Source organism: Stenella coeruleoalba, assembly GCF_951394435.1.
Source record: "Stenella coeruleoalba genome assembly, chromosome: 3".
NCBI classification, from domain to species: Eukaryota; Metazoa; Chordata; class Mammalia; order Artiodactyla; family Delphinidae; genus Stenella; species Stenella coeruleoalba.
The window spans coordinates 158,186,937-158,204,336 of NC_137148.1; the positions used below are offsets into that span (position 1 = coordinate 158,186,937).

The 17,400-nt window shown below is 59.7% G+C and overlaps 1 protein-coding gene across 1 annotated transcript in view; it reads left to right on the plus strand.

The window, feature by feature from the left end:
- OBSCN (obscurin, cytoskeletal calmodulin and titin-interacting RhoGEF) overlaps window positions 1-17,400 on the plus strand; it is a gene marked incomplete at both ends in the record, with an annotated part of 178,879 nt that overhangs the window by 93,504 nt on the left and 67,975 nt on the right. Inside the window, 20 exons of the mRNA XM_079915848.1 lie at window positions 414-689; window positions 2,007-2,291; window positions 2,450-2,716; window positions 2,878-3,147; window positions 4,096-4,362; window positions 4,667-4,933; window positions 5,360-5,472; window positions 5,587-5,740; window positions 6,184-6,288; window positions 7,068-7,334; window positions 7,574-7,843; window positions 7,965-8,231; window positions 8,323-8,589; window positions 8,697-8,963; window positions 9,998-10,270; window positions 10,990-11,256; window positions 11,465-11,731; window positions 13,281-13,553; window positions 13,984-14,250; window positions 15,221-15,487. Of these exons, the coding sequence (XP_079771974.1) occupies window positions 414-689; window positions 2,007-2,291; window positions 2,450-2,716; window positions 2,878-3,147; window positions 4,096-4,362; window positions 4,667-4,933; window positions 5,360-5,472; window positions 5,587-5,740; window positions 6,184-6,288; window positions 7,068-7,334; window positions 7,574-7,843; window positions 7,965-8,231; window positions 8,323-8,589; window positions 8,697-8,963; window positions 9,998-10,270; window positions 10,990-11,256; window positions 11,465-11,731; window positions 13,281-13,553; window positions 13,984-14,250; window positions 15,221-15,487 (4,956 nt within the window). The remainder of the gene's footprint in view (window positions 1-413; window positions 690-2,006; window positions 2,292-2,449; window positions 2,717-2,877; window positions 3,148-4,095; window positions 4,363-4,666; window positions 4,934-5,359; window positions 5,473-5,586; window positions 5,741-6,183; window positions 6,289-7,067; window positions 7,335-7,573; window positions 7,844-7,964; window positions 8,232-8,322; window positions 8,590-8,696; window positions 8,964-9,997; window positions 10,271-10,989; window positions 11,257-11,464; window positions 11,732-13,280; window positions 13,554-13,983; window positions 14,251-15,220; window positions 15,488-17,400) is intronic.

Below are 17,400 nucleotides of genomic sequence, written 5' to 3' on the forward strand. Positions count from 1 at the left end.
CCATGCAAAAGAGAGCTCAGGAAGTACAACTACCAGACTGCCAACAGCTGACAACAGCATGGAGCCTCAGGAACTCTCCTGCGCTGTGGGTGGGAACGTGCTCTGCTCAGTTGTGTGGGAAAGACTCTGCATCCTCTAGGAAGGTTGAGGTGTGCATGCCTCCTGATCCCACAGTTCCTTTCCTAGAGGAATATGTGCATGGAAGAAATCTTTCACAAAGTCCCCACTTGGAACAACATGCACAGATCAGTGGTAGAATGTATAGATAAATTGTGGGTACTTGTTGCACAACTAGACCAGAGCCTGGAGAAGTTTCCAGCCCCCCTTCCCATCTGTCCAGGCCTTTTTTCCCTAGTGCTGCCTTCTTGACTGAGATGGTGTTTTTGCCTCTCTGCATCCCTCCCTGTCCCCAGAGCCTATGGTGGTGTTTGCCAAGGAGCAGCCGGCACGCAGTGAAGTGCAGGCCGTGGCGGGGGCCAGTGCCACGCTGAGCTGCGAGGTGGCCCAGGCCCAGACGGAGGTGATGTGGTACAAGAACAGGAAGAAGCTGAGTTCGAGCTCAAGAGTGCGTGTGGAGGCCACGGGCTGCACCCGGAGGCTGGTGGTGCAGCAGGCGGGCAAGGCAGACGCCGGGGAGTACAGCTGCGAGGCCGGGGGCCAGAAGGTCTCCTTCCACCTGGATGTCACAGGTGGGTGCCAGGGTTGGGTGTAGAGGCTGAGCACCTGACAAATTGGGGGAAATTAGCACATCTCCAGCAGGGTGGGGGACATGTGTGTGTTGGGCCTGTGCTGGGTTCTCCTCTGATGCAGTCAGCCCCGGGGTGCTGTCCACTGGGAAGGTCCTTGAGTTGTGGGATGCTTGCCACAGCCCCTGGTCCGGGACACTTTTGGCATCTGCTTCCCCAGGTTCCTGCATCTCTCCATCACATCCCCACCTCTCCCAGCATGAAACCTGCCACAGGCTTTCTCAGTCATCTGCAGGCTGCTAAGGCCTGTAGTCTGCTGAAATGGCCATTCTTTGTCTGTCGTTGGCAAGGGGCACTGTTCCCATATTAAGTCTTCGTGGGCAGCTGTGGAGCCCAGTCCTGCTCTGAGGAGCTTCTGGCCTTGGATGCCCCTGCCCCCATTGGGTCTGGAGTCCCCGTCTCTGGCCTTGGGGCCCTGACCGTCCAGATGCATTGAGGTCAGCCCATTGTGTCGGCCTCTGCTCAGATGCCCATCCTATCCTGGGTCTGAGCCAAGCTGGTTTGTTGCCTGCTCCCGTCCCTCCTGGCTGCCGATGACATCACTGGGTTTCAGTGTCCTGAGGTGGCTGACACTGTCCCCGTCCCCAGCTGTGGCCCTTGCCCCCAATCCAGCAGCCAGTGTGGTCCTTCCAAGTGCTCCCCTGGGTCAGCCCTCACAGGGATGCTCTTGGGTCCCCACCCAGGGCCTTCCCCTTCCCCCTTCTCTGCCTTGGCTTTGCCCCCATGCTGGGCTGCTGGAGGCTCTCAGGCTGTTTCATCCCTCTCCGTCTTTGCCTGGTCTCTCCACTCCGCATGGGGGTTCTTCTACCGAAACCGTCCTCCTCTGCCTCCCTTCCTGGCCCTGCTCCCCACTGCTCTTCTGGAATTTTGGCCCAGCCCCCAGGCTGTGTCAGGGTCACTGTGTGCCTTACTTTCCCTGCATTAGCTGCTCATGGGGCCCATCTTCCCTTGGGGGTGGGGGCAGGGATCCTCGACTCTCAGCTTTTGGTGGGACAGAGCTTGTGGCCCCAGGTGGTCCCTCCTGGCTGCCCTGCACTGCCCCTGTGAGCCGGGATGGTGCCTGGCACAGAGTGTGGCCCTGTTGCATTCACTGTCTGGCTTGCTCAGCAGAGAGGCAGCAGTGGAGAGCTGGACCGCCCGGGCACTTTCATTTCAAGTCTTCTCCCACCACGTAGCCTGGAGGGGGGACGGGACCCAGGCCAGGGATGCGAGGGTCTCCCCTCTAATGCTTGTTGGTCACCCCCCGCCCCCGCCCCCCAGAGCCGGAACTTGAGCCCCCGACCCTGGAGAGACCCAGACGCAGGGAACCTCTGGTGGTCAGGGAACACGAGGACATCGTCCTGACAGCCACGCTGGCCGCACCCTCTGTGGCCGCGGTGACTTGGCTCAAGGATGGTGTGGAGATTCGCAGCAGCAAGCGGCACGAGACGGCCAGCCTGGGGGACACCCACACCCTGACCGTGCGTGGTGCGCAGATCCTGGACAGTGCCGTCTACTGCTGCCGCCTGGGCGCAGAGGAGCAGGACTTCCCGGTGCAAGTGGAAGGTGAGTGGGGCCACGGGGAGGCCGTCTGGGAACCCCTTGTTTGCAGCGTCCTGGAGTGGAGACTGGGTGAGGCTCAGGGCGCACAACCGGGCAGCTCAGAGCTGGTCCTATGGCCCGAGCCCCACCAGGCTGACGTCCCCTCCCTTCCCCTCCCCCAGAGGTGGCTGCCAAGTTCTGCCGTCCCCTGGAGCCCGTGAGCGGGGAGCTGGGCGGCACAGTGAAGCTGGTCTGCGAGCTGAGCCCGGCACAGGCCCAGGTGGTGTGGCGCCATGGGAACACGCAACTCCGGGCCGGCAAACGCTTCCAGATGGCGGCTGCGGGACTTCAGCGCTCGCTCACTGTGTCGGACCTGCGGGCGGAAGATGCGGGGGAGTACGTGTGCGAGAGCCGCGACGACCACACCAGCGCCATGCTCACCGTGAGCGGTATGCGGATGCCGGGCACAGGGGCTGGGCCGCCCAGGTGGGTGGGTGGCTTGGCGGAGCATTCCAGGGCTGCTTCCCGAAGAGGTGTCCTTCCGCGGCGTCTGCTAGGTGGGGGCCCCTGCCCCTCCTAACCGCCTCTCAAGTGGAGCTCTTGTCAGCAGTCCCCCGTGTGGTCAAGTTCACGTCTGGGCTGAGCGCAGTGGTTGCGGAGGAGGGCTGCGAGGCCACCTTCCAGTGCGTGGTGACTCCCAGCGACGTGGCGGTGACGTGGTTCCGGGATGACGTCAAGCTACAGTCCAGCGAGAAGTTTCTCATATCGCAGAAGGGTGCCAGCCACAGCCTGACTATCTTGGGCCTGGCCCTGGAGGATGCCGGCCAGATCACCGCGGAGGCTGAGGGCATCAAGACCGTGGCTGCCCTCCGGGTCCGAGGTGCGTGTGTGGGGCAGCAGGAAGGACGCACCGGCTCCTCACAGCAGGCGTCTCCTGATGGGCTGGTCCCAAGGTAGCATCCTGCTGCTGGCCTGTATCCAGCTCATCTGGCTGATTTCAGAGGACACAGGGTTTGTCAGCTGCAGAGAGAAGAGTAGGGTCAGACCGAGGGGCCAGGCACCTGCTCTAAAGGGGAGATGGTAAACTCCTGTAGGGCACACCTGGTCGGGGAGTGGGTGGAGGCTCAGACACTCCAGGGAGTCATCCTAGAGGAGACGATCCTTGCTGAGCCCAAAGGATGGCAAGGTGGGAGAGACTGGAGTGGGCAGCCAGTGCAAGCGGATGCAGACGATGGGGGTGCGCTTTGCTCGCTGAAGCCAGATTGCATGGGGGAGGGCCAGCACGTAACCTGAGAGTAAGTGGGAGCCGAGCCATCTCAGGTTCTTGAGTAAGGGAGTAACGCGGCCAGATGCACTTCTGCGGAGATCATGGCACAGCCCGAGACTGGGAGATTCACTCTAGCGTTTCTCTTCCTTAATGTGACGCATCCAGGGCCTAGTTAAAGCAGAGACTGTGGTGCAGCCGGCCTGGGAGCTCAGAGTCGGCCTGTCTCAGTGGCTCCCTGTGTCCCAATGCTCCTGGCCACCGGCCACACTTAGGAGTTCCAGGCCCTGGTGGGGGATGGCAGGAGTTGTTCAGAGCAGGGGAGCAGGAGGTGGGAGGGGGACTGGGAAAGGAGAAGCCCCCCTGAAGTGTGGTTTCCTTCCACAAGATTGTGCCTGTGCATGTGTGCCGCTGGGCCCTGAGTATGGCCAAGGCCTTGCCTAGCTTGGAGTCAGAATGTGGTGGAGGGCAGCTCTGCTGGCTAGGGGTTGGGGCAGGGTCCCTCTGCCCTGCTTTCCTGAGAGTGGCAGTGGCTGTAATGACCTCCCTCTCCTGTGACTCCAGAGGCCCCAGTGTTGTTCAAAAAAAAGCTGGAGCCACAGACTGTGGAAGAGTGGAGCTCGGTGACCATGGAGGTGGAGCTGACGCGGCCATGGCCGGAGGTCAAGTGGACACGCAACGCCGCGGCCCTGGTGGCAGGCGAGAATGTGGAGATACACGCCGAGGGCTCAAGTCACCGCTTGGTTCTCCGCAGTGTGGGTTTCGCTGACCGTGGTTTCTACGGCTGCGAGACAGCGGACGATAAGACGCAGGCCAAGCTGACTGTGGAAAGTGAGCAGCTAAGGGGGCTTGGCCTAGGGGTTGGGCATCGAGGAGTTGGGGAGGGTAGGGAATCTCCCCCTGGGGGCAGGGCCCTGGAAAAGGGGGAAAAGGGAAAGATGGAGGAAGGGGTGGACCTTCACTTGCAGGGGCCAGGGAGGTGGGGAAGGGAGTGAAGGAGGGGGCAGGCATCCACCTGGAGGGGCAGGCCTCCCCTTCCAGAGCACCTTGAGGCTCCCTGGGGAAGTGATGGGGGCTGGACCGAGGGCCAGGGTCTTGCTACAGTGGCTCATCCTTCCCCTTGTTCGTCCCATAGTGCGCCAGGTCCGGCTTGTGCGGGGCCTGCAGACAGTGGAGGTGCAGGAGCAGGGCACAGCCACAATGGAAGTAGAGCTGTCTCATGCTGATGTGGAGGGCAGCTGGACTCGAGATGGCCTTCGGCTCCAGCCGGGACCCACGTGCCAGCTGGTGGTGCACGGCCCCACCCATATCCTTACGCTGTCTGGGCTGCAGAGGCAGGACAGTGGCCTGGTTTCCTTCAGGGCGGAGGGCGTGCACACATCTGCACGGCTGGTGGTCACTGGTAGGTGGACATAGGTGGGGCGGGACTCACTCCAGAGCACCTGCCCCTGTCCCCAAGGTGGCCCAGGGAGGCAGCTATGGGCAGGGATATGGAATCCTGGAGGAGCGGGGGGCTCATTCCTTCTTTTTTTTTTTTGCGGTACGCGGGCCTCTCACTGTTGTGGCCTCTCCCGTTGCGGAGCATAGGCTCCGGACGCGCAGGCTTAGCGGCCGTGGCTCACGGGCCCAGCCACTCCGCGGCGTGTGGGGTCTTCCCGGACCGGGGCACGAACCCGTGTCCCGTCCATCGGCAGGCGGACTGTCAACCACTGCGCCACCAGGGAAGCCTGGGGCTCATTCCGTTAACCAGCTGAATGATTCCAACCAGCTCAGGCCCTGTCCCCGCCCAGAGGCCCTGCTTCTCACCACTCCCGTCCTGTCTTTCCAGAGCTGCCTGTGAAGTTCAGCCGCCCTCTGCAGGACGTGGTGGCCACGGAAAAGGACAAGGTGGTCCTGGACTGTGAGCTCTCACGCCCCAATGTGGATGTGCGCTGGTTGAAGGTGCCTGGGAACTTGGACTCCTCTGCCCCCTCTTACCTCTCACCATGGGTGGGCGGGAATGGGACCACTCTGCTGGGCAGTTCCAGCACTTAACCTGGCCTCGTTCCTCCACAGGACGGTGTGGAGCTGCGGGGGAGCAAGACGGTGGGCATGGGGGCCCAGGGGGCCTGCAGGAGTCTCGTCATTTACCGATGTGAGCTTGGGGACCAGGGCGTGTACGTGTGTGATGCCCACGATGCTCAGAGCTCGGCCTCCCTGAAGGTGCAAGGTGAGGGCTGGGTGGGTGGGTGCAAGCACCTCCTGGCCCCCCACCGCGTCACCCAGCAAGTGCTTGGCCCTCTGGCTCTGCTCTTGCCCCACCCATCCTGTACTCCCTCAGCAAGCTGGGGTGGGGGGTAGCCGTCAGATAGCTCTGCGTGTCAGGATGTAGCAGGGCCTGCTTCTTGCCCCAGGCCGAAATGTCCAGATCGTGAGGCCTCTGGAGGATGTGGAAGTGATGGAGAGGGAGGGTGCCACCTTCTCCTGCGAGGTCTCCCACGATGAGGTGCCTGCCCAGTGGTTCCGGGAGGGCAGCAAGCTTCGGCCCAGTGACAATGTGCGGATCCGCCAGGAAGGTGAGATGAGGACAGTGGGTGGGCTTCAGCAGGGCTTCTCCTCCTTCCCGCCCCCAGGCCACCCCTCCCTTTAGTGCTGAGTGGCCTTTGTTCCCAGGAAGGACATACACTCTCATCTATCGGAGGGTCCTGGTGGAAGATGCAGGGGAAATCAAATTTGTAGCACAACGGGCAGAATCACGAGCCCAGCTCCGAGTAAAAGGTAATGGCGGCTCAGGGCAGGGCATGGGCTGGACAGCGTGTGTGTGAACAAGCGTGTGTACTGAGTCTCACAGGGCTGAAAGGCCAGCTGTCCCTGTCCTGGGGTCCCTCCTGGAATGAGGACAGCAGTGATCCAGGAGGAGGGAAAGGGGGTATTCCCTCCTTGGCAGGAAGAAAGTGGTCTAGGGGAGGCAGCCTTGGGGTCTCCTTCTTTGTGTAAAACGGAGGTACCAATGAATTCTCCTTCCTGGGACTGCAGCAAGTGCTGGAGAGAAAAGGTGTGAGGCCCTGGCAGGAAGTAAGCACACAAGGCTTTACCTGGTGGCCTTGATGACAGTCAAAGTGGCTGTGGGGCATGAGGGAGAAAGGGTCTAGAAACAGGTAGGGGGCAGGGGTGTGGGACATTTGGATGCCTAAGGTGAGGGCAGGGTGCAAGGGATTCGGGGGTGCGCAGGATGAGGGTGAGGCTGTGTGGCGAGGGGACGGGCGGGGTGGGGGAGTGGGGCAGGCATGCGCGTGATGAGGCCCACTGGACGATAGCGGGTGTGGGTGTGTGCCCAGTGTCCCTGTGGTCAGATGTGAGTAGCGAGTCCCAGACTAGCCCGAGGGCAACACTCAGCCTAGCTATCTGCTGGCTCTGGTGGGCGGGCCGGCATAGGCTGTTTAGCCTGAGCCTGATGTCCCAGTCCGGCCGGTTGGAAGATGCACAGCCGCAGCACCCAGCCCTGGGTGTTCGGGATCACTGTGCACCTGCCCTGACCCTGCTGGGTGTACCCACAGAGCTGCCAGTATCCATCCTGCGCCCGCTGCGGGACAAGATCGCAATAGAGAAGCACCGCGGTGTGCTCGAGTGCCAGATGTCGAGGGCCAGTGCCCGGGTGCGGTGGTTCAAGGGCAGCGTGGAACTGCAGCCTGGGGCCAAGTATGAGATGGTCAGTGACGGCCTCTACCGCCAGCTAGTCATCAACGCCGTCCAGCCTGAGGACGAGGACACTTATACCTGTGATGCTGGCGATGTTAAGACCAGTGCCCAGTTCTTTGTGGAAGGTTCGGGCAGGGCTGGGTGGGCAGCTGTTCCTTTTTTCCGCCAGGGGAGGTGTTACAGCCTGTGGCACTCAGAGGTGGCCAGGTCTGAGAAGGACCTGACTGGGCGCGTTGGGTCACCCCAGGGAGGAAGTGAGCATGCCTGAGAGGGTTTGTTCCCAGGAAGTAACACCAACCCTGCAGGAGGGGTGGCTGGTGGTGCTCCCCCGGGACTGCCCCAGTGACTGGCCGCTCGCCCACAGAGAAATCCATCACTATCGTGCGGGGCCTGCAGGATGTGACGGTGATGGAGCCCGCCCCTGCCTGGTTCGAGTGTGAGACCTCCATCCCCTCGGTGCGGCCGCCTAAGTGGCTCCTGGGGAAGACAGTGCTGCAGGCAGGGGCTGACGTGGGAATGGAACAGGAGGGCACAGTGCACCGGCTGACGCTGCGGCGTACCTGCTCCACCATGACCGGGCCGGTGCACTTCACCATTGGCAAATCACGCTCCACCGCCTGCCTGGTCGTCTCAGGTAAGAGTGCGCTGCCTGGCGGGTTGGCTGCACATGGAGAGCGGGCAGGGCAGGGGCAGGTGTTATGGCCTTGTGGTCTGGCCCACTTTACACAGTGCTTCCCTCTTTCCTTCCACCACAGACATTCCCATGGTGCTCACGCGGCCACTAGAGCCCAAGGTGGGGCGCGAGCTGCAGTCGGTAGTCCTGTCCTGTGACTTCAAGCCATCCCCCAAGACCGTGCAGTGGTACAAGGAGGAGACACCCCTGGTGCCATCTGACAAGTTCAAGATGAGGCTGGAGGGCCACATGGCAGAGCTGTGTATCCTGCGGCTCAGACCCGCGGATGCTGGTGTCTACCGCTGCCAGGCCGGCAGCGCCCAGAGCAGCGCTGAGGTCACTGTGGAAGGTACAGAGCGAGGGGGCACAGGGCCACCAGAGGGTCTCTAGGGGAGGCGGTGATGGCGGTCGTGCTGAGCTGCCTGGTGTGCTCCTGGCAGTGCGGGAGGTGACGGTGACGCAGCCACTGCAGGACTTGGAGGTCACGGAGGAGGGCTGTGCCTGCTTCTCCTGCGAGCTGTCCCACGAGGACGAGGAGGTGGAGTGGTCGCTCAATGGGACGCCACTGTATAACGACAGCTTACACGAGATTACCCGTGAGGGCCGCCGCCACACGCTGGTGCTGAAGCAGGTCCAACGGGCTGACACGGGCACCGTATGCGCCTCCTCGCCCAAGGTTATGGCCTCGGCCCACCTGGAGGTCAAAGGTGAGGTGTCCTTGTGGGGTCTCTGGGGACCCCTGGGATGTGCACCTGGCACCCCGAGGGCCAGAGGTGGCAGCTCGTCCCCTCAGTCGCCCACACCTTCCCTGCAGGGAAGCCGGTGGTGTTCCTGAAGGCGTTGGACGACGTGTCCGTGGAGGAGTGGGGCACGCTGGCCTTGCGGTGCGAGGTCTCTGACCACCAGGCTCGTGTGGTGTGGCGAAAGGATGGCATGGAGTTGGGCCCCAGTGACAAGTATGAATTCCTGTACACAGCGGGCACTCGGGGACTCACGGTGCACAACCTGAGCAGGGACGATGCTGGCCTATACACCTGCGACGTGGGCACTGATGAGACCCGTGCCCATGTCAGCGTGCACGGTGCGTGCTGCAGTGGCTCCAGATGGCGGGGCCAGGGCACTGGGGGCGTGGCTCTGGGCATGGGGGTGCCTCCGCCTGGGGGGCCCACCCAACCCTACGAGACCAGGGGCTGCTCTGCTGAGCCTGGAGAGGTCAGGGCAGGCTCCTAGGAGGCCCAGGTGCAGGCAGGTGGACCAGGGATGATGGGCAACAGAGCAAAGCTTGGGAGACTAGACTGGCTCTGCTTGATAGAGTCCCAAGGTGTAAAGGGTTCTACAGAGGCTGGAAACATTCACTCTGCACCAGGGGATGTGTACGGGCGGGCACAGGGGCCACAGAAGGGCGGTCAGGAGAGCCTCCTGGAGTGGGCGAGTGGGAGAGCCCCAGATGTCAGGCAGGGGGTGCCCCAGTAGGGCTCCCAGGGCGTGGCACAGCCTGGTGAAGGTGGCTGTGGGCAGGCCACAGGCTTTTCACATGCTCCTGCCAGTCTGGGCCTGGTTCCCCAACTATAGGGTGGATGCCTGACGTCCTGGGTGCATCACTGTCCTGGCTCCACTCCCGTAGTCCTGCTCTCTCTTGTGTGCATGGCAGGCCTGCTGCCCTGTGATCCCGTGGCTGGCCCCTGATGGTCTGGCCAGTGTTTGATGAGACAGGAAAGGGACAGGAAAGGGAGGGCGGTGTGGTGAGTTTGTCCTAGAGCTGGATTGCCTGTTCATTTTGGGTGCCTGTTCTTCTTCTGGAGCATAGAAGCTGGTGACAACTGTGTGCGGCGCTTATTCTCTCCACATTGTTCCATAGCAAATGTGAAGGCGGCCGCCCTGGTCATAACGCATAGCTATCAGCCATCCAAACACCAAGGTGTGGACAGCTGGAGGCCAAGAGGACATTCACTGAGAGGGGCAGCAGGCCCTCTGGGAGTGGGGTTGGGGACGGTGGGCTGGTCTCATCCCTCCTGGGGTGTGGACTGGGGCTGCTACAGGCTTGACGGTGCCTGTCTCGAGGGGCAGGCTTCCGTGGGCCTGGCTGGCGTGACAGCTGTCTCCTCTGGCCCACAGACCTGCACGTGGGCATCACCAAGAGGCTGAAGACAGTGGAGGTGACGGAGGGCGAGAGCTGCAGCTTTGAGTGCGTCCTGTCCCATGAGAACACTAGCGATGTTGCTGTGTGGATGGTTGGTGGGAAAACGGTGGGCAGCTCTGGCCGCTTCCGGGCCACACGCCAGGGCCGCAAGTATACACTGGCCGTCCGAGATGCTCTGCTAAGTGACGCCGGGGAGGTGGTCTTCTCTGTGCGGGGCCTCACCTCCAAGGCCTCGCTCATCATCAGAGGTGGGTGATGGCGGCAGTGGGAACCGACTGGCCGGGGCAGGTTGGGGGTCTGTCTCTAGGGGCTGGTTTGGGAGCTGCTGAGCCTGGGCCCTCCCCAGGCAGCCTGGAGCAGGGGCCTTGGGCTTGGAAGCTGGAAGGGGGTGCCTCTGGGGACTGTCTCCCCAGCCCCTGGTTGGCACCTGAAGGCATCTGTCAGAGTACTGGGGGCTTCTGGTCATCCAGGGGGCTTCCTTTCTAGGGTGAGGTTCTGGAGCCTTGGGGCAGAAGCAGGGTTTCTGATCTTCAGTCCGTGATTCGACTGCTGTGGTAGCTCCCAGGGTGCATGATTCGTGAAGCCAGGGAAGTTGCCATTGGCATTTCTGAGCTCCTACTTCCAGCATGAGTACTTGGCGCGAGTGGGTAAAGCTCAGCCCGTAGTCAGCGCTGGCCCATGGCCGTGCTTTGAGTCACAGGACTCTGAACAGTGCTGAGAACATAAGATTCTGTGGTCTAATCTTTCTCCCTCCCGGGGTCCTTCCCTGGTATTCCAGGGCTCTGAGGCCCCTGGGTCTGAGGTTCCAGAGTTGGAAGTTTTAGAGCTGTAGATTCTGTGGTCCCAACCTTCAGAACCTGAAGGTTCCTGAATGCCTGCCTTGCCCTCACCCCAGGCATGGCTAGGGCTGTGGCCGTGGGTAGAGCTGCGGCCATGCTTCTTGGGCCACCATCTCTGTTCTTTTCAGAGAGGCCAGTTGACATTACGAAGCCACTGGAAGACCAGCGGGCCATGCTGGGTGAGGATGTGGTGCTGAGGTGTGAGCTGTCACGGGAGGGGACCCCAGTGCGCTGGCTGAAGGATGGGAAAGCCATTCGTAAGAGTCGGAAGTATGAGCTTCTCATCGAAGGCACTCGAGCCATGCTGGTCATCCATGCAGCCTCACTCAAAGATTCTGGCGAGTACACGTGTGAGACGGAGTCTTCCAAAAGCACAGCCAGCCTCCGAGTGGAAGGTAACCCCCATGAGAGACCCTGGGACAGCCCCTGTGGCTTCTCTTTCCAGGCAGGAATGGAGGGGCGCCCAGCAGGGAAGGGGCTTGCTCAGGTCCCTGAGGTTCTGTGGGTGGGCCAGGAGAACCACCTGTGATGGGGGTGATTTCCTGTCCTGAGGGCCTACATGGGGTCTGCACAGGCCTCTCCCTCCCATCCATTCTCCCACAGAAAAGCCAAACCGGTTCACGGAGGAGCTGGCTGACCTGCAGGTAGAGGAGAAGGGCACAGCTGTGTTTGCCTGCAAGACGGAGCGCCCCGCGGCCTCAGTGACCTGGCGCAAGGGCCTCACAGAGCTGCAAACCTCGGAGAAGCATGCTCCCAGCCAGGAGGGCCTGGCCTTGAGGCTCACCATCAGCGCCCTGGAGAAGGCGGACAGTGACACTTACACCTGTGACATTGGCCAGGCCCAGTCCCAGGCTCGGCTCCTGGTGAAAGGTTAGGCCCGGTCACCGTGCTGTTGCTCTCATTTGCACACTACATTTCAAGGCCCATGGTGTGCTCAGGTGTAAGCTTTGTTTCAAGTAGACTTGGAGATGGGAAGAGATCAGAACTCTGCCTGGCCCTAGACAAACCCAGCCTTGGTTTCCCCATCTCCAAGGGGAGTTGTCCTGGGTGGTCTTGTCTCTGGCCCTTCCAGCTGGGCCTTGTGTAAATGAGTCAGCAGCCCTCGTTTATTTGTGCCTCCATTTGCTGGATGAATGTTTCTGGAACCCTTCCAGCGTGTGCCCCTGCATGAGCTCTGCATGTACTTACATGCAGATGTACCACCTCTGCTCCTGTGGAAGGAGACTTGCTCGGGGAAATTTTCAGGTTGGAGCAGCAGTTTTCACCTGGCAGGCAGGGTGAGGGTTATCACTCTCCCACTTCGCAGATAGGGAGACTGGGCCTCTACTCGGGGTTGTTGGCTGGTTCAGGGTTGTAGGACAAGTAGGCATCAGGGCAGGGTTGAGCCCAGCCCTCCAGATCCCAGGGCCGGTGTCCAGGGTGAAGTCAGGTGGAGGTCCTTCCTGGGGGTCTCTCCACAGAAAAAAAACCCAAAAGAATAACAAAGAAGCCTCACTCTTGATTTTTTTCTCTTTTTCAGTGAAATACAGTGAATCCACTGAGCTCAGTGAAAACATTTTGTTAGTGCAGTAGAAGCACCGCTATCTAATGAAGTATTGGGTTGGCCAAAAAGTTCGTTCAGGTTTTTCCGTAAGATGCTACGAAAAACCCGAACGAACTTTTCGGCCAACCCAGTAGATGTTCATACTTTAAAAAAGTCAGAGTGTCCCATGATAACAACATATGGTCTTTAAAAACATTTAAAACACACAGACTTGTACCAGTCTAATAGTGTCAGCCAGAGCCTTTTCTTTGTGTATCAGTTCACGAATCAGAATTCCGTATCTCTTTTTGCGTACATCGCCCTCCTGATGTGCTATCTATGCTTTCTGGTGTGCAATAGCTTCAAGACACCTGTGAATGCAGAAGGAATCTGGCGGCCAATCTATCTCTATATTTATAACTTCTTCCTAAGGTTTCACCATACCTAAGACAACAGCAAAACATTTGTTTTCTAGCGATTCACGTTGTCAGTCCTCCAATGCATTTGATTTAAATGTTATCGTAGCCATGCATCTTTTTTCACACTCGGTTCTTCTGTTAATACAAAATTTAATTGCGTTAAGTGATTTGTGTGACAGGCATAACTGGCCTAGACAGGTTAGGGAGCACAGCTTAATGGAGGGGCCTTACAGTGGGTCACCTTGTGTGCTCTGCAGAAGGACCCCAGAGGTGGATTGGGGCTCACTGATGGATCTAAAACAAATACTTTTGGACAGTTCAGCTCGGACCCACTTACTGTTTTATGTTTTGTCATTCGGAGCCCGTTACAGTCATTTGCTCGATCTCTGTCGTGAGCCCACCCCAGGTCTTGGGAGCACCCTGTTTCCCTTGGCAGCTGGCCAGAGGGTCACTGACATGCCTGTTTGTGTCCCTGCAGGCCAGAAAGTGCTCATCACGGAGGACCTGAAGGACTTGGAGGTGCAGGAGGGCTCCTCGGCCACCTTCTGCTGCCGTATCTCCCCTGCCGACTACAAGCCCGTCCACTGGTTCTTGGACAAAACCCCACTGTCTGCCAGCAAACTCAGTGAGATCAAGGTCCAGCCAGGTGGCTACCATGTGCTCACCCTGCGGCAGCTGGCCCTCAAGGACTCAGGCACCATCCATTTTGAGGCAGGCGACCAGCGGACCTCAGCTGCCTTGCAGGTCATAGGTAGGCTGCATGTGCCCAGTGCCGTCGTGGGGGCCAGTCTGTGTGACTAAGCATGCAACCTCAAGACAGTGGCTTGGCCACACGCTGGGTGAGGCCCTGGGGCTTACAGAGAAGGCACCATGGACTTCCCATGGGCTGGGGCCTTGGATCCCAGGGAGCGGGGCTTGGGAGGCTGAGTGGCGCTATTTCAAGATGCATTGTTGCACATGGTATGCAGAGGTGAGCTCAAGGTCAGTGTAGAGGCTGGGCCCACCCCTCTGGTATGTGGAGCCACACAGAGCCTGTCCTGTTCCCCCAGCAGCCCTGTCTGCAGCCCAGACTGAGGGGGACAGGTGGGCACTGACCAGGAGTGTTGCCTGGTCTGCAGTGAGACCTGGGGCTTTTCCTGCAGGAGCCCACAAGTGTCATATGCATCCCTCTCTGTCTTCAGAGAAGCCAGGTGTTTTCCTCCGGGAGCTCACAGATGCCACAGTCATGGAGGGGGAAGATCTGACCCTGGTCTGTGAGACTGCTGCTTTAGACAACCCTGTGTGCTGGACCAAGGACGGGAAGGCCCTGCGGCCGTCGGCCCGGTGCCGTCTGAGCTATGAGGGCCGCCGAGCCCAACTGGTCATCACTGACACCACCATTCAGGACGGTGGGCGCTACAAGTGTGAGGCTGGTGGTGCCTCGAGCAGCTCCGTTGTCAGGGTCCATGGTGAGCCCCTGGAGGGGGGTGCTGGGCAGCCTCCAGCCGCACTCTGGGCACCCCTGTTTCTTGTCTTGCTAAGGGCAAGGGGGACTCCAGGACTCTATCTGACCCTGTCTATCTCTGCCCTCTATGTGTGTGTGTGTGTGTGGGGGGGTGCTGTTCTGAGGCTCCTTCTGTCCACCTGTATCTTTCCAGCAGTTCACCCATCTCGCTCTGCTCCCTACTGCCCATCTCTGGGTCTCTGATTTTCCTGATAGCATCCCTCACCCTCTCTCGGTCTTCTGACCAGCAATCTCTTTTTTACTTCATTCCCAACTTTGTTTTGTGTTCTGACGTCACCGTGTCTCCCTTCTCCTGGCTTGGCTCATCTCCATCTGTCTCAGTCAGCTCGGGTTCCGGGTAACAAATACCACAGACTGAGTAGCATAAAAAAAACGTGTCTCCCGGTTTATTGTCTCCCAGTTCTGGAGACTAGAAGTCTGAGATCAAGGTGTTGGCAGGCCTGGCTTCTCCTGAGGCCTTTCTCCTTGGCGTATAGATAGCTGTCTTCTCCCTGTGTCTTCACAGTCATCCCTCTGTGTGTGTCTGTGTCCTAATCTCCTTTTCTTGTAAGGACACCAATACTGTGGGATTAAGACCCACCCTAGTGACGTAATTTTACCTCAGTCTTCTCTTTAAAGACCCCCATCTCCAAATACGGCCCCATTCTGGGTCCTGAGGGTTAGGGCTCCAACAGATGAATTTGGGGGACACAATGTAGCCCATAACACTCCACCCTTCTCTGTTTCCTGCTGTTTGACTCACCCTTCTGGAGAGGCAGAGGTCTTGAGGTCACCGTCACTAGCCCCCAGTGTAGACAGTGAGGTGGGCCTGCCTGCACCCTGCAGCTGCTGCTCTCAGCCATGCTTGACCACAGGGGAGACCCCTGTAGGAGGCAGCGGGGTGAGGGCTGAGCTGAGCTCATGCCTGTCCACAGCTCAGCCAGTGCGGTTCGAAGAGGGGCTGAAGGACATGGAGGTACTGGAGGGTGGTGCTGCCACCCTACACTGCATGCTGTCATCAGTGGCCATGCCCGTGGAGTGGCGTCGTGGAGATGAGGTTGTGCAGCCTGGAGGCAAGTACAGCCTGCGGCAGGAGGGTACCATGCTGGAACTGCTCATCCGGGACCTGCGGCCTCAGGACAGCGGGCAGTACTCCTGCTGCTTCAGGGACCAGATAACATCGGCCAGGCTCACCGTACAGGGTAAGTATACTTACTCACTCTGCCCATGTGACCCTATGTGGTTCCATACAGCCCCTTTCATCCTTTGTGGGGGGATGAAGATGATGTCTGTGTCCATCGGACCTTGTTGCAGCCCTACCTGCTGAGTTCATAGGAAGACTGAGAAGCAAGGAGGCCACGGAAGGGACCACGGCCACGCTGCACTGTGAGCTGAGCAAGGCAGCCCCTGTGGAGTGGAGGAAGGGACCTGAGACCCTCAGAGCTGGAGACAGAGTGAGCCTGAAGCAGGATGGAGCCGTGTGTGAGCTGGAGATCCGTGGCCTGACCATGGAGGATGCTGGGGAGTACTCGTGTGTGTGCGGGCAGGAGAAGACATCAGCCACGCTCACCGTCAGGGGTAAAGACCACATGTGACCACGTGGACTGGCATTTGGTGGCTCCCCATCACCTCTCTGCTCTCAGTTTCCTTTTCTACTCTGCTGTCTCACTATCCTTTTCCTTCCATAATTCTTTCATTGTCCCTGTCATGTTCCCTGTCTGCTGTGTGGCACATGTACAGGTTGGACCTTTAAATGTCACAGTCCACCGTGTGTACTGGGCACACCCATCAGGTGGTCCATGTCCAGTTAGGTTTTGTATCTTCTATGAGCTATCCACGTCCTGTTTCTTCTGCGTGTTCAGAGAGCGTGATAGTGTTTGTGTGTTTCTGACCATCTCCAGGCCTGCCTGCCAAGTTCACAAAGGGTCTGAGGAAGGAAGAGGCCATGGAAGGGGCCACGGCCATGCTGCGCTGTGAGCTGAGCAAGGCAGCCCCTGTGGAGTGGAGGAAGGGGCCCGAGACCCTCAGAGCTGGAGACAGAGTGAGCCTGAGGCAGGACGGAGCCGTGTGTGAGCTGGAGATCCGTGACCTGGTTGTGGCAGATGCCGGGGAGTACTTGTGCGTGTGCGGGCAGGAGAGAACAGCGGCCAGGCTGACTGTCAGGGGTAAAGACTGTGTGTGGCCACGTGGAGCAGTGGCTTCGTGTCTGAGGGCTTGATCACGTCCTTGAGCTCTGCCCTGTCTGTGTACAGTCTTTCGCTTCTGTGTGCATCTCCTGCATTCCTGCAGCACGAGTCTCCCAGCACCTGCTTCCGTGAGGCTCGTCTCAGATAAAGAGCAGAGAATATGGTCCTCCCTGCTCTCAGGGGCTCATGCCTGAGGGAGAGAAGGAGGGCACCCACACAGTACAAGAGTGGAAGTATGGTCCTCTTGAGGGGGCATGCCAAGAGAGAAGCTAGGAAGTCGATCAAAGCGTGGCCCTCGAGGGTGGGATGTCAAACGGGGTGTCAAGAGGTGGAAGCTGGGACATGCATGCTGGGCCATGGGAGAGCCATGATGGGAGGTCCTAGGTTCTGTTGTCCAGCTCCTGGTGGTTAGGAGAGGTGAGGCTGGGTGTAGGGATAGGGTGGAGGTGAAGTGGGTATGGACAGTGCTTGACTGTGGAAGGAGAGGAAGGAGGGGCAGGAAGAGCTGCACAGAGGCACAGAGCCAGAGTCAGGAAGGGCAGGTGGACACCCGTGCTGGCGTTGGGGTCCCTGTCTGGCATCTGTGGCAGGTAAGCTGGCTCTAGGCAACTGCCACAGAAGGGGGTCCATCAGGCGTGTCGTGGTGACCTGTGGCTGGGACATGGGATGAGAGGTCACAGTTTGAGGGTGGGGCACAGTCAGCTAGAGCAGGAGGGCTGGCCCATGTGTTTAGGGGCCAGTAGAGCCACTTCCTTTGTGGGGTGGAAGACGGCCAGCTGGGTGGATATCCTTGAAGCGGGGTAGTGGGAGTCCCCTTGCATCAGAGCAGCCCACTGTGGGCATTTTGCCTGGTGTCCCCTCGGGGCCCCCCTTCCAACGGGTGCTTGTGTGGCCAGCATGGTGTCTGTGGCCCATTCCTTGTCTGCAAG